Here is a 13,536-nt window from a genome sequence, read left to right as displayed (position 1 = left end):
CACTCCCGGGAAAGGACATAGGATACTTTTTATCCCGGCTACCTACTACCATTATGAAAATAACGGTACGTAACGTTATTTTTTCTGGTAATCGGTAACGTTAAATCAAATTTAGAATAACATAATATTGCCATATTGAAAATTAGGAATAATCGCAACTCGCAAGTGGCAACACCAAAGACGCCATTGATCAAAATCGGATTGCGGGCAAAATTGCGGGTTGCGGTGCGGTTTTAGTTTAACTCAATACACTAGCAATCGATTCTAATATTTGTTCAACAATTACGATCTAATAATGGGTGTGGATGTAGAAACTATCACAGCCGGAGACGGTAAGTCTTTTTAATTAGGGAAAGCAAAATTATTATTGTCCGAAGATAACCTTAAATTCTATATTTGTATAAAATACCTAATGAGTTCTACTGACAATATGACTTTGTTATTCAGCTAATAAATATTGCTTATATTAAAAAAATCCAATTGGTAATTCTTTAAGAGGAGCTAGTATCAGTGCCGATAAAAATCTATTATTAGCCATAGCGTTCTCTAGTTTAAATTCCTAAAGGAATCTAGAAGGAAAGGAACTAAAGTTTAGTCTAATACTAGATTTCACTCCTACCTTTTGGTAAAACCAGTTAGAGTGTAAAACCACAAAATACAAAGTAGAACCTAATAATCTGTCATTTTAATTTTATGATCAATGCATTCAATGCATTTCCAGGTTCAACCTACCCCAAGAAAGGTCAAACAGTAGTTGTACACTACACTGGTACTCTCACCAATGGCAAGAAGTTTGACTCCTCCCGCGACCGTGGCAAGCCCTTCAAGTTCAGGATTGGAAAGGGCGAAGTTATCAAGGGCTGGGACGAGGGTGTTGCTCAGGTAAACATTGGAGACCCTTTACACAGGCATACTGGCATACCAAGTTAGGGCGCGATCAGATGTACGCGGGTTGTACTATGGAAAAACACGCGCGCAGCACTTTTAGCAAGGAGAAAGCAGACTAGTTGTTTTAAAAATGATCAATTGTATTTCACTTAAGTCTTGTTTCTGGGGCTTTGAAACAATTTTATCTATATTCAATCTATTGATTGGTTACATTTGGCCCTTTTCACATGCATATTGCCGTGCTGTACAAAGTAGAAATGTATGAGCTACTTACCCACCTGTGTTTACCCACTACAAACGCGGTTCCGGCACGGTAACGTCTTTGCAGTCCTGTATGGATATTGGATAAGTATGGACCTGTTCACATGACATGAGTGCAACATGGCACAGCGAGCGCGGGTAATACCATTCAATTGCTAAAATCACAGGGGTCCGGACGTTTTCTGCAGCATGAATACTGCCTCCACCACCGGCCGCGTTGCTGGGTGACCGTGCGAAAACTGTGTACATGTGAAAGGCTGAGCACGGCACGGCGCCGGGCCGTTTAGACAACAACCGTATGCATGTGAAAAGGGCCTTAGATGTTAACCAATCAAGTGTTAATGAATAAGTAGATTCCGGCACTCAAAAGTATCTCCATACCAAATTTCAGCAAAATCGGTTCAGCGATTTGGGCGTGAAGACAGACAGACACACTTTTGCATTTATATCAGTATGGCTACTAGAAATAGTTACTTCAAAACATTTTTTTCTTTCCAGATGTCCGTCGGTGAGAGAGCAAAATTAACTTGCAGCCCCGATTATGCGTACGGCCAACAAGGACATCCCGGAGTCATCCCACCCAACTCTACCCTAATCTTTGATGTAGAACTCATCCGTCTTGAATAAGAGTCACAATTTCATCATATTAGGTTTAGTTCAATAACAACTAGATGTCTTAAGTTTGTAACATTAAGGTTAAGGTATGTGGTGACCATTCAAAAGTTAATAAATTAACACTTTAACTCCCAAGCCACATGTGGCCGCGAGAACAATAGATTTCCAAGAATCCGCAATCGAAGGAATAATTTTCTTTTAAGACTCCAACAATTTTATACAATAGGAATGTTATGCAAAGGAATTGAAATGAGCATTTTATAGTAAAATCATTCCACATGCATTTTTAAGTCAATTAAACTTAATTTTTATATATTTTATTAAACACAAACTAAACCAAGAGCAATGAAATTTATACTTTATTCTGTAATGTTTTTACCAAATGGTAGTCGTTTATTAAAAGCTTTACTGTAAAATTTAATAAACCCTCTGCAACTACACAATTGTTTTATTATGAACTAGAATCTAGATCAGTGGTAAGTTCAACCTTTTTTACACGGGCCACAGACACGTTTTGGTCTTTGTATAGCGGGCCACAAGTCACAACCAAACATTTTTAGGGTTACGATAAATAAAACATTTTCCAAATTAGCGATTAAAATTTGCTGGTTAGCGTGAATTTTAAAATGGTATTACTTCACGCGGACCACAGGTTGAGCATAGCTGATCTAGATGTACCCCCTGAACTTTGTACCGTGTGCAAAATAAAATCACGCAGAAACCGTATATTTTCCACGATAAAAAGTAGCCAATGTTTTAAATTTTTGGATTGCAATTTGCAGCAAAGGAGCCTTGACTTGGCTCTAGACTAAGACTAGAGTCTAAAGCAGCCTTTTCCAAAGTGGACGATAACACCCCCTTGTGGGCTCTGAAGGGGGGCGAATCTCAAAAAAGTGGGGGGGGGGGTGATTTATTTCATCAGGATGTATTTTAAAATTGAAACAATGGAGACGCTCAATATAATTTGTTCTTAAAGTGGGTGGACAAAATAAGTTTGGGAATCTCTGCTCTAGAGCCTTGACTTTTTCGTCTTAGGACAAAACGTGGACAAAACAAACAGAGAGTGTAAATATGATATTTTATTTATAAATCTTGTATTTAAAGTTTTTGTCATAAAATACATTAACATAATGTTTTAGTAACAAAATTTCAAATTAAAATAAGTATATTTGCAGTCTGCCTAGTACTGTATTCCTATCTGTATAATTAAATAGACTACACAATAATATGCCATTACTAATAATAAATTACACATTAATCTAAAAGATTATAAAGACTGTCCTTGTCTGCTAAATAACTTTTCCAACATAGACAACGGCAAAAAATTGTATACAGTATGACTGGTGACTGGTGAGACATGTTCAATACTCGAGGACGTGATATTTGGCTATTATATTAGTTGAAAAAAAAAAATATATAACAAAATAATATACCTATCAATTGATCACTTAGTAAATGTAGCTTAAAGTTAAATAATTATTTACCCAACGCATGGACACCGCACGCGGAAGGGGTAGCGCGGGGCGTGGGGCGCATGGCGCCGCATAGTAATTTACTAAAGTGTCCATGATTCATTTAGGTATATAAAGGGAAATTTGGTCAAAAATTAAGTAGGTACCTACATAATTATAATGAGAATCGAGTACCGAGTACTCTCCTTAAATATTGATCATCAGTGATGCTGTATAGAGATAATGCGTCGTTTACATTCAACTACTGCCGGTGTTCCTCGCGCTACCGATACCGGAAATATTTAATTGAACAGTGAATACTTGTAACGAACCGAGTGAGTGTTTACATTCAGCCTTCTACTCACTTTCCGCGTCGAGGCCGGACAACGGCAGCGACATGAGGAGTGGCAGCGAGAGTGACTACTTACATTCTAGCGCCGCGCTACCCACTTCCCTGCCCAACAGAGCTGATTACAAACGACGCAAGGAAGTAAATCCATTGCGTAAATATTTTTTTTAAGCAGTAAAGGGGTAAATTAAAAAATAAATTACCAAGTTGCCATATAACAAGTGAAAACGCTAGAAACATCTGCAGTGTTGCAGAAATGACATTTATAAAATCGGTGTTGCTACCAACGAAAAATCGTGAGAAATAGGGAGATTGCTACCAACTAAAAATCGGGAGAAATAGGGAGATTGCTGCCTAAATAAATCAAATTATAACACGTGTTAAAGTTATTAATCATTAGCATCCTTCTTGCAGCTTAGACAATAGGCGTAGTTTGCCCCAGCAAACTCCGGGCGTGTTTCCCACTCTTTTTTTATATTTTTGTAGTATATCTTTTTCTTTTTGTTTCGAACGTACCACTACTAGTGGTTGGAAAATCACTGTCTGGGTCTGAACTAGACATTTGATTTGCGTTAATGCAATAACTGTGAAAATTATTGTTACGAAAATATTTGAAAAATGTCAGATGCATGAAATGGAACTTATGCCAATAGAGATTGACTTTGTTGAATCGAAATCAAATCGATAAAAGGGCGGCCATTTTAAATCGCCGGCGCCTCTCTGAAACGTCAGTACGAAATCGATAATTTCGATTGCAATTCCTTTACGAAGTGATACGATATTTTTAAATTATCGATTAATTTTCTTAGGTAACTTCCCTACTATTGTCAATTATAATGTGTCACCCATATCATCTTAAAACGCACAAACTATAGTTTCCATTTATTTTGATCTTCAATTCTTCCAACAAATTATTTGATTCCATCAAAATTGAAACTCAATTTGTACTATTATAACAGCCCATGAGCCCATCTAGAACTCGACAAGGCTTTAAATGAACGTGGCGAAAAAGGAACTAAAGCTGCCATCATACAAAAACGCCAATTTTGACAGTACCCCTTTACCAGCAGCGCCTCCGCCCACGTTCATTTAAATTTTAAAGCCTTGTCGCACTTTATAGCTTTGTTTACATTTAGATCAAAATGAATTGAAACCTAGTAAAATATTTACTATTAAGTACCTACAAGCTATTGTACTACTACCGATACTTGTAGACTTGTAATTTATATCGACCCCTCTGGGTAGAAACGTCGTAAAAGCCATTTTGGCCAAAATGAGTTTTTAACTGTTTCTTACTCAGAATCGCGAGCTCTATCGATCTGTATATTCGAAATGTTCAAATTCGCAAAAAAAAGTCTTACAGCATTTTTCAACTCATTATAAACCCAGTTTTCTTTTTTGAAAATGTTGTAATGCGCAATTTTTTCAATTAATTTTTTAAATTTATGTAGTAAGCGACAAATTTTTAATTTCGTGGTTAATACTTCACAATATATACAATACTTGAACATTTTGTAGTAAAAGACACGTCACCAACAAATATGGCTTTTACAACATTTTCTAGACTTAAAACATTTTTTTACTCTTTGAAGTTATAATAAACCACTACAGCTCAGTTAGCTTAGATTTTCGGATAGTTTATTAAATAGAAGCTCAAAATATTCTACACGAGCTTTTACCCGCGGCTTCGCTCGCGTTAAGAAGTATTATTATATACAAACTTTCACCCCCTATTTGAACCCCTTGGGGTTGGAATTTATCAAAATCCTTTCTTAGCGGATGCCTACGTTATAACATCTACCTGCATGCCAAATTTCAGCCCGATCCGTCCAGTGGCTTGGGCTGTGCGTTGATAGATCACTATATCAATCAGTCAGTCACCTTTGAGTTTTATATATATTATATATATATAGATTCAATAGTTTCAGAGATCGCATGGCTTTTACTACAAAAAATCTAGTTGTGTTGAATGGCTTTTACAACATTTTTTTTGCTTCGCGATTATAACCATTTATTCATTTGGTTGTATAGTTTTTCATTATTTTAACGTAAAATTGTACTTTTCCGATAAACTTTAATAAAATTATCGAAATAAAATAAACTTTACTTTACTAACTTTAGGGAAATAATGCAAAACTAGGTAAGTATTTAGCAATAATAGCTTTATAAAATCATTTCTTCGTATTGTTACTCTTACTCTTGGTAATAAGTCTTTTGATGGAAAACTCCCTAAAACATTTTCTCAACTTACACATTAAACAATCTTAGATAATAAAACTAAAAAAAAAGATATCTTTAATAACTTTCATGTTTTTAGGGTTCCGTACCCAAAAGGTAAAAACGGGATCCTATTACTAAGACTTCGCTATCTGGTCGCCTGTCTGTCTCCAGGCCTTTATCTTAAGAACCGCTCTAGCTAGACTTCTGAAATTTTTACAGATTGTGTATATCTGTTGCCGCTATAACAAAAAATACCAAAAACAAAATAAAATTAATATTAAAGAGGGGCTCTAATACAACAAGCGTGATTTTTTTGGCCTTTATGCTCGATATCAATAATGGCCACAGCTAGACACTTGAAATTTTCACAAAGGCCTTATTTATATGTGTAATTTAATAATTTATAATAATTTTTAAATAAAATAAATATTGATGGGGGCTCCCATACAAAAAAAAAACACAATTTTTGCTCTATAACGGTACAGAGTGCGAGTCCGTCTTATGTTTGGCCGATTAATTTGATAATTTTATTAAAGTTTGTCGGAAAAGTACAATTATACATTAAAATAATGATAAACTATAAAATAATTTGATTTTCATCACTAATGTTTGTCGCATTTAATACACAAATTACACTTTCTTATTATTACGCTTGTCTTTTAATTCAAAAAATACCTTTATAAAATGAATACATGGTTATAGTCGTGAAGCAAAAAAAATGTTGTAAAAGCCATTTACAACTAGATTTTTTGTAGTAAAATCTCTGAAACTATTGAATGTAGAATATTTTGAGTTTCTATTTAATAAACTACCCGAAAATCTAAGCTTAATGAGCTATAGTGGTTTATTATAACTTCAAAGAATAAAAAAATATGCGTGAAACAAAATTACGATATTTGTTTTTTGGCCGTACTGGTAAAATGGTTATTTGGCTTTTACGACGTTTCTACCCAGAGTGGTCGATATTTTGGATCTGTTTATGAATATAAATAGAAATCTATAACAAAAAATAAACTTCCTTTACCACATGTGCAGATATTAAAAAAATTCTAGGTACTTTAAAGACAGTGCCTAAAGATTTTTAGAGAAACATCCCTCAAATTCATATGAGTATTTTTAAATAAAATTAAGTTTTAAGTACCATAGAAAATCTGTATTTTATAGTATGCACTTATACATCTACTCGTACAATATAAATCTTTATTCTATTGCACAAAATGTATAATATTTTTAATCGTACATTGCTTCCTAACAGTCATACTGTTTATAAACATTAATTTAACAAAGTTTTTACGGGTATCTCCTACACAACCAACATTATATCTTATAAAGTATTTTATATTCTTATTTTTTTAGTATTAAAATTAAAAATTAATATAAAATAAAAGTTATCAAGTCTTAATGACTTAAATTTTTTATTTTCTATTAATTTAAATTGGAACTGCAAGTACCTTACAAGCAAATTTTACAGATTACTTACAATTTTTAACATACTATTTACAATTTCATTATAGCCCTAGAACAATTTTTTTTTTATTACTATCAAGCTAATTTTTTGTGAGTAGCTTCATTTTGATAAGACGAACAACATTTTTATCTGCGAAAAATCTCGAAAGCGGTAGCTAACAGAAATAGGAGGGTTTCATACTGACTTGATGGTCCTAAAATATGTATTGTTCTATTAATTGTAGAACAATGTTACTCTTAAATTATGTAGGTCTATTAACCTATCAATATACAAAAAATCAGCTTGTTAGGGTTCCGTTTTAGGGTTCAGTAGTCAACCAAGTTTTGTTGATTACAGAACCCTTTTTAATACATATAATAGTCTCAGACTATTATATGTATTTTTTCATACTTCTCAAATGTTACAAAAATAATATAAGTTGTAATTTCTTCTGTTAACTAAATATATTAATTACTTCGTCTGCCATATTGCCAGATGCCTGATTATAAGTCTCAAAATAATCTATTACTAATATTTATACACTTGTTTCTTTATCACACAAAATTAAGTTTAAATTAATTTAGTAAATTAATTTTTTAGCGGTTTTAGGGGACCCAAGCTTAAAAGTCCATCTGCACCTAAAGCTTCGAGGTTTGCTGTGATACCATTTTGCATATTGTGAACCGATATCACTGGTATCCCAAAACACCCACTCACAGTCTCTCTATTTGCCAAAGGTATAAAGCTGTATATGCCAATACTACTCAACCTCTGCAAATTGTCCTCCTGAGACAGATCAACTACAGGTATGCCCAACTCCCTATTGGGTCCCGTTATGTTGTGGAACACTCTTTTATGATGCTGCAATTGTAAAGTCTTTGGATATGAAGCGGGACACTGGTCACACTTGAACACGGGCACTTTACTCTGTGGATGCGCATTCGACATGTGAACTTGTAATGAATTATGATTCATGAACATCTTTTTACATATCTTACATGTTAACATCCCTCCACCAACTTTCGCTTCTGGAATGGAAAAGTTACTTGATTTGGACGTGTGTTTGATACTCATACCCGCCCCGAGATTAGGTATGTGAGGGATCGGTCTTTCCGGTGTGGGGGATCTACTTTTCTGTTTTTGTTTTATACTAATGCCTCTAGATGCTAAAACATTAGCCATCGCGTTTGCTTCTTTGTTGACGGTCTTCTTTGTCACAGAAATTTGACTTCCGAGATTCAATTTGTCCTTGGCTCCTTGAACACTGTGGATCATAGGGAGTCCTTCGCGTTGTTTCTGCATTGCCATGACTTGACAGTCCTCATTGTCATGTTTTCCAGGCAGTAACATATCTTGTCGCCGTTTCGCTCCAGGTCCTCCGGCTGCACCTCCCCCCCGTTTCATTGGCATTCGAGGTCCCATTTTGCCGCCCCTGACTTGTCCGTGCACCTGCACACCGGATCTTATAGTTGGGCGCTGTCCTCTCACAGCTGGCATTCTAGGTCGAGATCCCGTAATACTTGCTCCAGCTGCCATCCGGATTGGAGTGGGTCCTGGCAGTTGTCCACGAACTGTTTGTCCACTCATATCTTGAGAGTGATTTGGTAGGCCGACAGCGGCCGGCGGAAATGTTTGAACATTTTGAATTCTTATATTGCCACTTGTAGGGGGTTTCATAACACTCGGGCTCGAGGTAGGAACATACGATTGACTACTCGGCAAACCGGGAGGACCCATGGAAAGTGACTGTTGGTTCATCATAGGAGATTGACCATAAACAGCTTGTTGCATGCTTTGAAGAGGAGAAGCAGATGAATATGCAGATGATGTATTCGCGTATGAGTTTGTTGGCATTGTACCAGGATATGGCGGGTTTGGCATTTGCGTCTGGAACTGTCCGTAACCTTGGGTCATATTATAATTGCCAGCCTGATACTGCCCTGCCATCGGTTGACTTGGCATTTGACCGGGCATCCCTTGACCTGCCATTGGCTGTCCTGGATTCCCATACATATTTTGCTGCGGATAGCTACCATGCACATTTTGTCCAGATGGATATTGGTTATATGATTGAGGTGGAACCATCACATTGCCTCCTCCTGGGTATGCTTGAATATTTATCATGACATTTTGTTGGTGTGTAAATCCAGATCCGCTGTTTCCTATCGAAGATAATTTACCTACTTGTTCTGCTAAATGTTTAACTGGCAATAAACTAGATAAAATATTAGAGGATGAACTGTATGGCAAGATTGTAGAAGAAGATGGAGCTACTAGACTTGAAGAATGGCCAGACATTCGTTTATGCTCCTCTAATAATGATATATTAGTAAATCGCGTATTGCACACTTCACACGAATGTTGCGGACCCAAAGTATCTAAAGAAATATACTCACTTGCATCTGACAATGATAGACCTTCTTTTTTAGCCGAAGACATCAAAAGACTATCAAATAAATCATCTGTACTTTTGTCTAACATGTCAATAGGTGGCTTGGAGTCAGGAGCATTCCAATTGAAAGTGTGTTGTTTTTCTGTAGACGCTGATGTTAATCGTGATTGTAAAGTAGGAGTTGTGCTGTAACTAGATTGTGATGTGGCCACAGAAGTAGAGTATGGTGGAGGTAAAGATTGCGCTGGCAGACTTTCTACTTTTGGTACAATTGGTTTTACATCTGGAGCTGGTGTTGCCGAAACTACACAACAATCATCATCTTCATCATTGGAATCTCCATTTATTTCTATAATTGTCATATCTTCAGTTTTTGGGACTGCCGGTATTGGAGCCGGAACCGTTTGACTGCTTGGTTGGTTATTTGTTACATTTTGTTGTGAAAATAAAGTCTGTGTATTTGTGGGATGAGAAGTATCTGGTTCTGATTTTACTCTTGCTAACACTGGTGTTGAAGAAGAATCAGGCAAAGTCGGTGAGGCTCGCTCCGATTTTATTTGTCCAGAAAATAACGGTGGGTTGCTTTGTGTGGATTGTGCTGTATCTGGATCTTGCACTTCTTGTTTTACAACAACATTGTTTGAGTTTTCATTGGATTCACGTCTTTCTGGTGTACTTGATATTGATTTTCTTATAGATTTACTTGTTTCTTCTGGTTTTGGCACTTCTTTCGAAGTTATAGGCAAATCCGCCCTTTTAGGTGTTTGTTTAACTGCAGGTCTATTTTGAGTCCTTATTGGTTTTTCTTCAAACTTTTGGGGACTAATTTTTATTGGTGTTTTGGTGATTTCGTTTCTTTGTGCTACTATTTTACCCTGTATCACTTTGAGATTCGGGATATTTCGTTGTCTTTGTTCGGAACTGTCACTTTCGGAATTATTTCGACTTCTTTGGTTGTTTTGTTCATCTCCGGAATTTTCATCACCTCCAGAATCCTCCTGCCCACCAGATTTATCATTTTCATCAACATCATCTTGATCTTCTTTACTGTTGTCGTTTTCATTCTCTTCATCATCAGAAGTTTTAAAATCTTTAAGGCCATTGACAACTTTAAATGTGTTTGTATTAATCCCATCTGACTTTAGTTTTAATTTGATACCTCCTAATTTATTTAATTTTTCCATTACATCAGTACTTTGTTCAGCTTCACTGTCAGGTTTTTCAGTTTTTATTGTTGGGGTTGTTTTCTTGATAGTAAATCCAAGACCACTCAGTTTGTTCAAAGCTGAACTAGACTTACTTGCTCCATTGTCATCTGGTTTCTTTATAGATAGACCAGTTTTTTTTAGCATCTGGGAAATGTCAATCTTCTGGGGTGTTTTAGGTGGTGGTGGCATGTCGTCTTCATCAGACCAATTTTCATCAGCTGAGGGAAAGTCTTCGTCGTCTGATGGAAGCCTATCTAATATTATGTCAGGCAATGAAACATGTTGTATAATGTGATTATCTCGGTCTTCCAAATCAGAAAAATCTAAATCACATGTAAAACAACGATACTCCTGTTTAGGTTTCTTAACAAGAGCACCTGTAGATTTAAGTCTTGCTAATATGTCAGCAACATTAGAGCTTACTTTGTTTTGATTGTTTTGATTAACATTAGTTTCTTCATCTGAATTATCTTGTTCGGCTTCATCTGAAAAAAGAAATGGTTTAATGAGAAAATATCACAATGCAGCGATTGACGATGCTAATTTTTATGCTAGTTTTTTCTTTACAAATAAATAAATAAACTTTAATATTTGGATAACTACATTAAATAATAATAAAAGCAAACAAACAAAAAGTAGGTACTTAAATAATTATTAAAAAAAAATAATGACCAGGGAAATAGTGTGGAAACTACTTGAACTGAACATATTTTTGACAGTAATGTTATTTGTAATAATAATTGTTCAATTTTTTGCAACTACAAAATATCAATAATTGATGTTTATAGTAAGTACATGAAAGGATGTAACAAACCTGACTCATTTGCAGGTGATGGTGGATACTCTGTTTCAGTTTTAGTAGCCATGATAGACCTGCAAACAATTTTAGCTTAAACACATATCTAAACAGTTGGTTTTTTCTAATATAAGTACCTATGTCAGATTTTTTGTCATTCATATTATGTTAGTAGGTAGACTGATGCAGTTAATAAAATACTTAGTGTCGTTTTATTTTTTGGGTAACAGAAAAATGTGTGAAACTTATAGAAGTAAGTGAATAGAAATTCACATACTTAAACAAAAATACTAAATGAAACAACTAAAATGGCATCAACAGTGATTGATTAATGAATACCTACATACTATATACTCGAATATATATTATTAATATATAAATAGGTAAACAAGAAAAAACAAAACAAAAACATTTTTAACTTGACAATTGACATGCAGTGAAAGAAACTACCAAAAATAAGTATCCAATAAGTAAACCAAATAAATCACATTGTTAACTAAAATTTCATAAATATTACTATTTTAATAGATACAACTTACGGTCATTCTCTATTTTTGTGATAAAATTCTACTTCAAATAAGAATATTTAGTAATATCGTGCCGAGTTGATACTTTTCACTTTGTTACAATAAAGTTATTGCTTAATTTAACACTTTCTTCTTTTATAAAGCGCCAGAATCTTGTAGTTATTCATATTATCATTAGGTCTTGATTACAAACACACTTTTTATTACGAAGTCAAAATTCCAGTTTTCTTCTTTTTGACAAACAATGCGAAATACAAAATGGCCGGCCAAATATACACAACTTTCAGTCCGGGTAGTCAAGTGTGCAGCAACTCGAAAATAAAAACCAAGAAACTCTGAACTTTAAAGTAGGTACACCGATACAACTTGACACTAGTTTTACTAAAATAAATTACATTCACTTTTTAAATTACACTTGTAATTAATTAATGCAAATTACTTCTGTATTATTTGAATAATACAAAGCAACTTCAACAAATTCTTGCTCATATTGCAATCGACCGACCTCGACTAGTTTGTCGAGAATTATTTCACTCGGTAGTCGGTGAGTAAAATTCTGTTCCGTTCACTCGTAGGGAGCAAGGCATAAAACCGACGCAGATGCCATTTGCCAGTACTGTGCATTGCCAGCATTGGTCGTCTGGCATATTCCAATAAACCAGACGTGACCTGCGGTCCCTTTCGCACCGACGTAATACGTATATAGCCATCTCGATATTTCTCAACACAACGTTAATTTACGACGAATTCCAAATAACCTACTGAAACGTCGGCGTTGCGCGTTGTCGAGATATTATTATTATTATCTTATGCCCGCTATGACCTCGATTTATAATTACCGACGGAGTTCGGTAAGCGAAAGGCAATGTACAAGTTATAACATTCAACGCAGCGTAAAATAATATGATGAGAAACGGGCGCGGGCGGGCGTATATTTAAAACCATAGTTTAAAACATGGTACCGTATTATTAATAACTATTATTAATAAGTATTGCATTTTACATCACAGTGTGTGATACATATTATATAACCGTGCTCTAAGATATCGATACTTATAAGATATCGTGCTATAAGATATATAACCGTGCTATAAGATATCATGAAGTCCTTAAAATGGGAAAATAAAGGCATAGGTATATATTAATGGCAAATTCTTAAGCAACCTTAGGTTCGCAGATGATATTGTGCTATTTGCTGAAAGCGCATCAAAATTAGAGTTAATGATAAATGAAATAAATTTTGTTAGTAACGAAATAGGCCTAGATCTTAACACAACAAAAACCAAAGTTATGACAAATAGCACCGAAACACCAATATACAATGATATAATAATAAAAAACTATAAGTAGAATATCATTATATCAAAGATAATATTAGTATA

At 34.9% G+C, this 13,536-nt stretch overlaps 3 protein-coding genes across 3 annotated transcripts in view; 1 reads left to right on the top strand and 2 right to left on the bottom strand.

Moving 5' to 3' along the window:
* Nucleotides 1-175: 175 nt before the first annotated feature.
* On the top strand, nt 176-2,202 carry LOC121733089 (peptidyl-prolyl cis-trans isomerase FKBP1A-like). Its single transcript, XM_042123242.1, has 3 exons — nt 176-332; nt 722-882; nt 1,648-2,202. The coding sequence occupies exons 1-3, from the start codon at nt 296-298 to the stop codon at nt 1,774-1,776; spliced, it is 327 nt and encodes a 108-aa protein (XP_041979176.1). The 5' UTR covers nt 176-295; the 3' UTR covers nt 1,777-2,202.
* LOC121732898 overlaps nt 2,084-13,536 on the bottom strand; it is a 31,321-nt gene continuing 19,868 nt past the window's right edge. The window contains exons 14-15 of the mRNA XM_042123039.1: nt 5,352-5,361; nt 2,084-2,095 (exon numbers count right to left, since the gene is read on the bottom strand). The gene's annotated coding sequence lies outside the window, so the exon portion shown is untranslated. The remainder of the gene's footprint in view (nt 2,096-5,351; nt 5,362-13,536) is intronic.
* On the bottom strand, nt 7,761-12,714 carry LOC121732820. The gene is made up of 3 exons (XM_042122842.1): nt 12,167-12,714; nt 11,646-11,704; nt 7,761-11,316 (listed from the first exon to the last, which is right to left on the bottom strand). The coding sequence occupies exons 2-3, from the start codon at nt 11,695-11,697 to the stop codon at nt 7,820-7,822; spliced, it is 3,549 nt and encodes a 1,182-aa protein (XP_041978776.1). The 5' UTR covers nt 11,698-11,704; nt 12,167-12,714; the 3' UTR covers nt 7,761-7,819.

The sequence above is a fragment of the Aricia agestis genome, chromosome 1, assembly GCF_905147365.1.
Source record: "Aricia agestis chromosome 1, ilAriAges1.1, whole genome shotgun sequence".
NCBI classification, from domain to species: Eukaryota; Metazoa; Arthropoda; class Insecta; order Lepidoptera; family Lycaenidae; genus Aricia; species Aricia agestis.
This window is presented reverse-complemented; position numbering and strand designations above follow the sequence as displayed.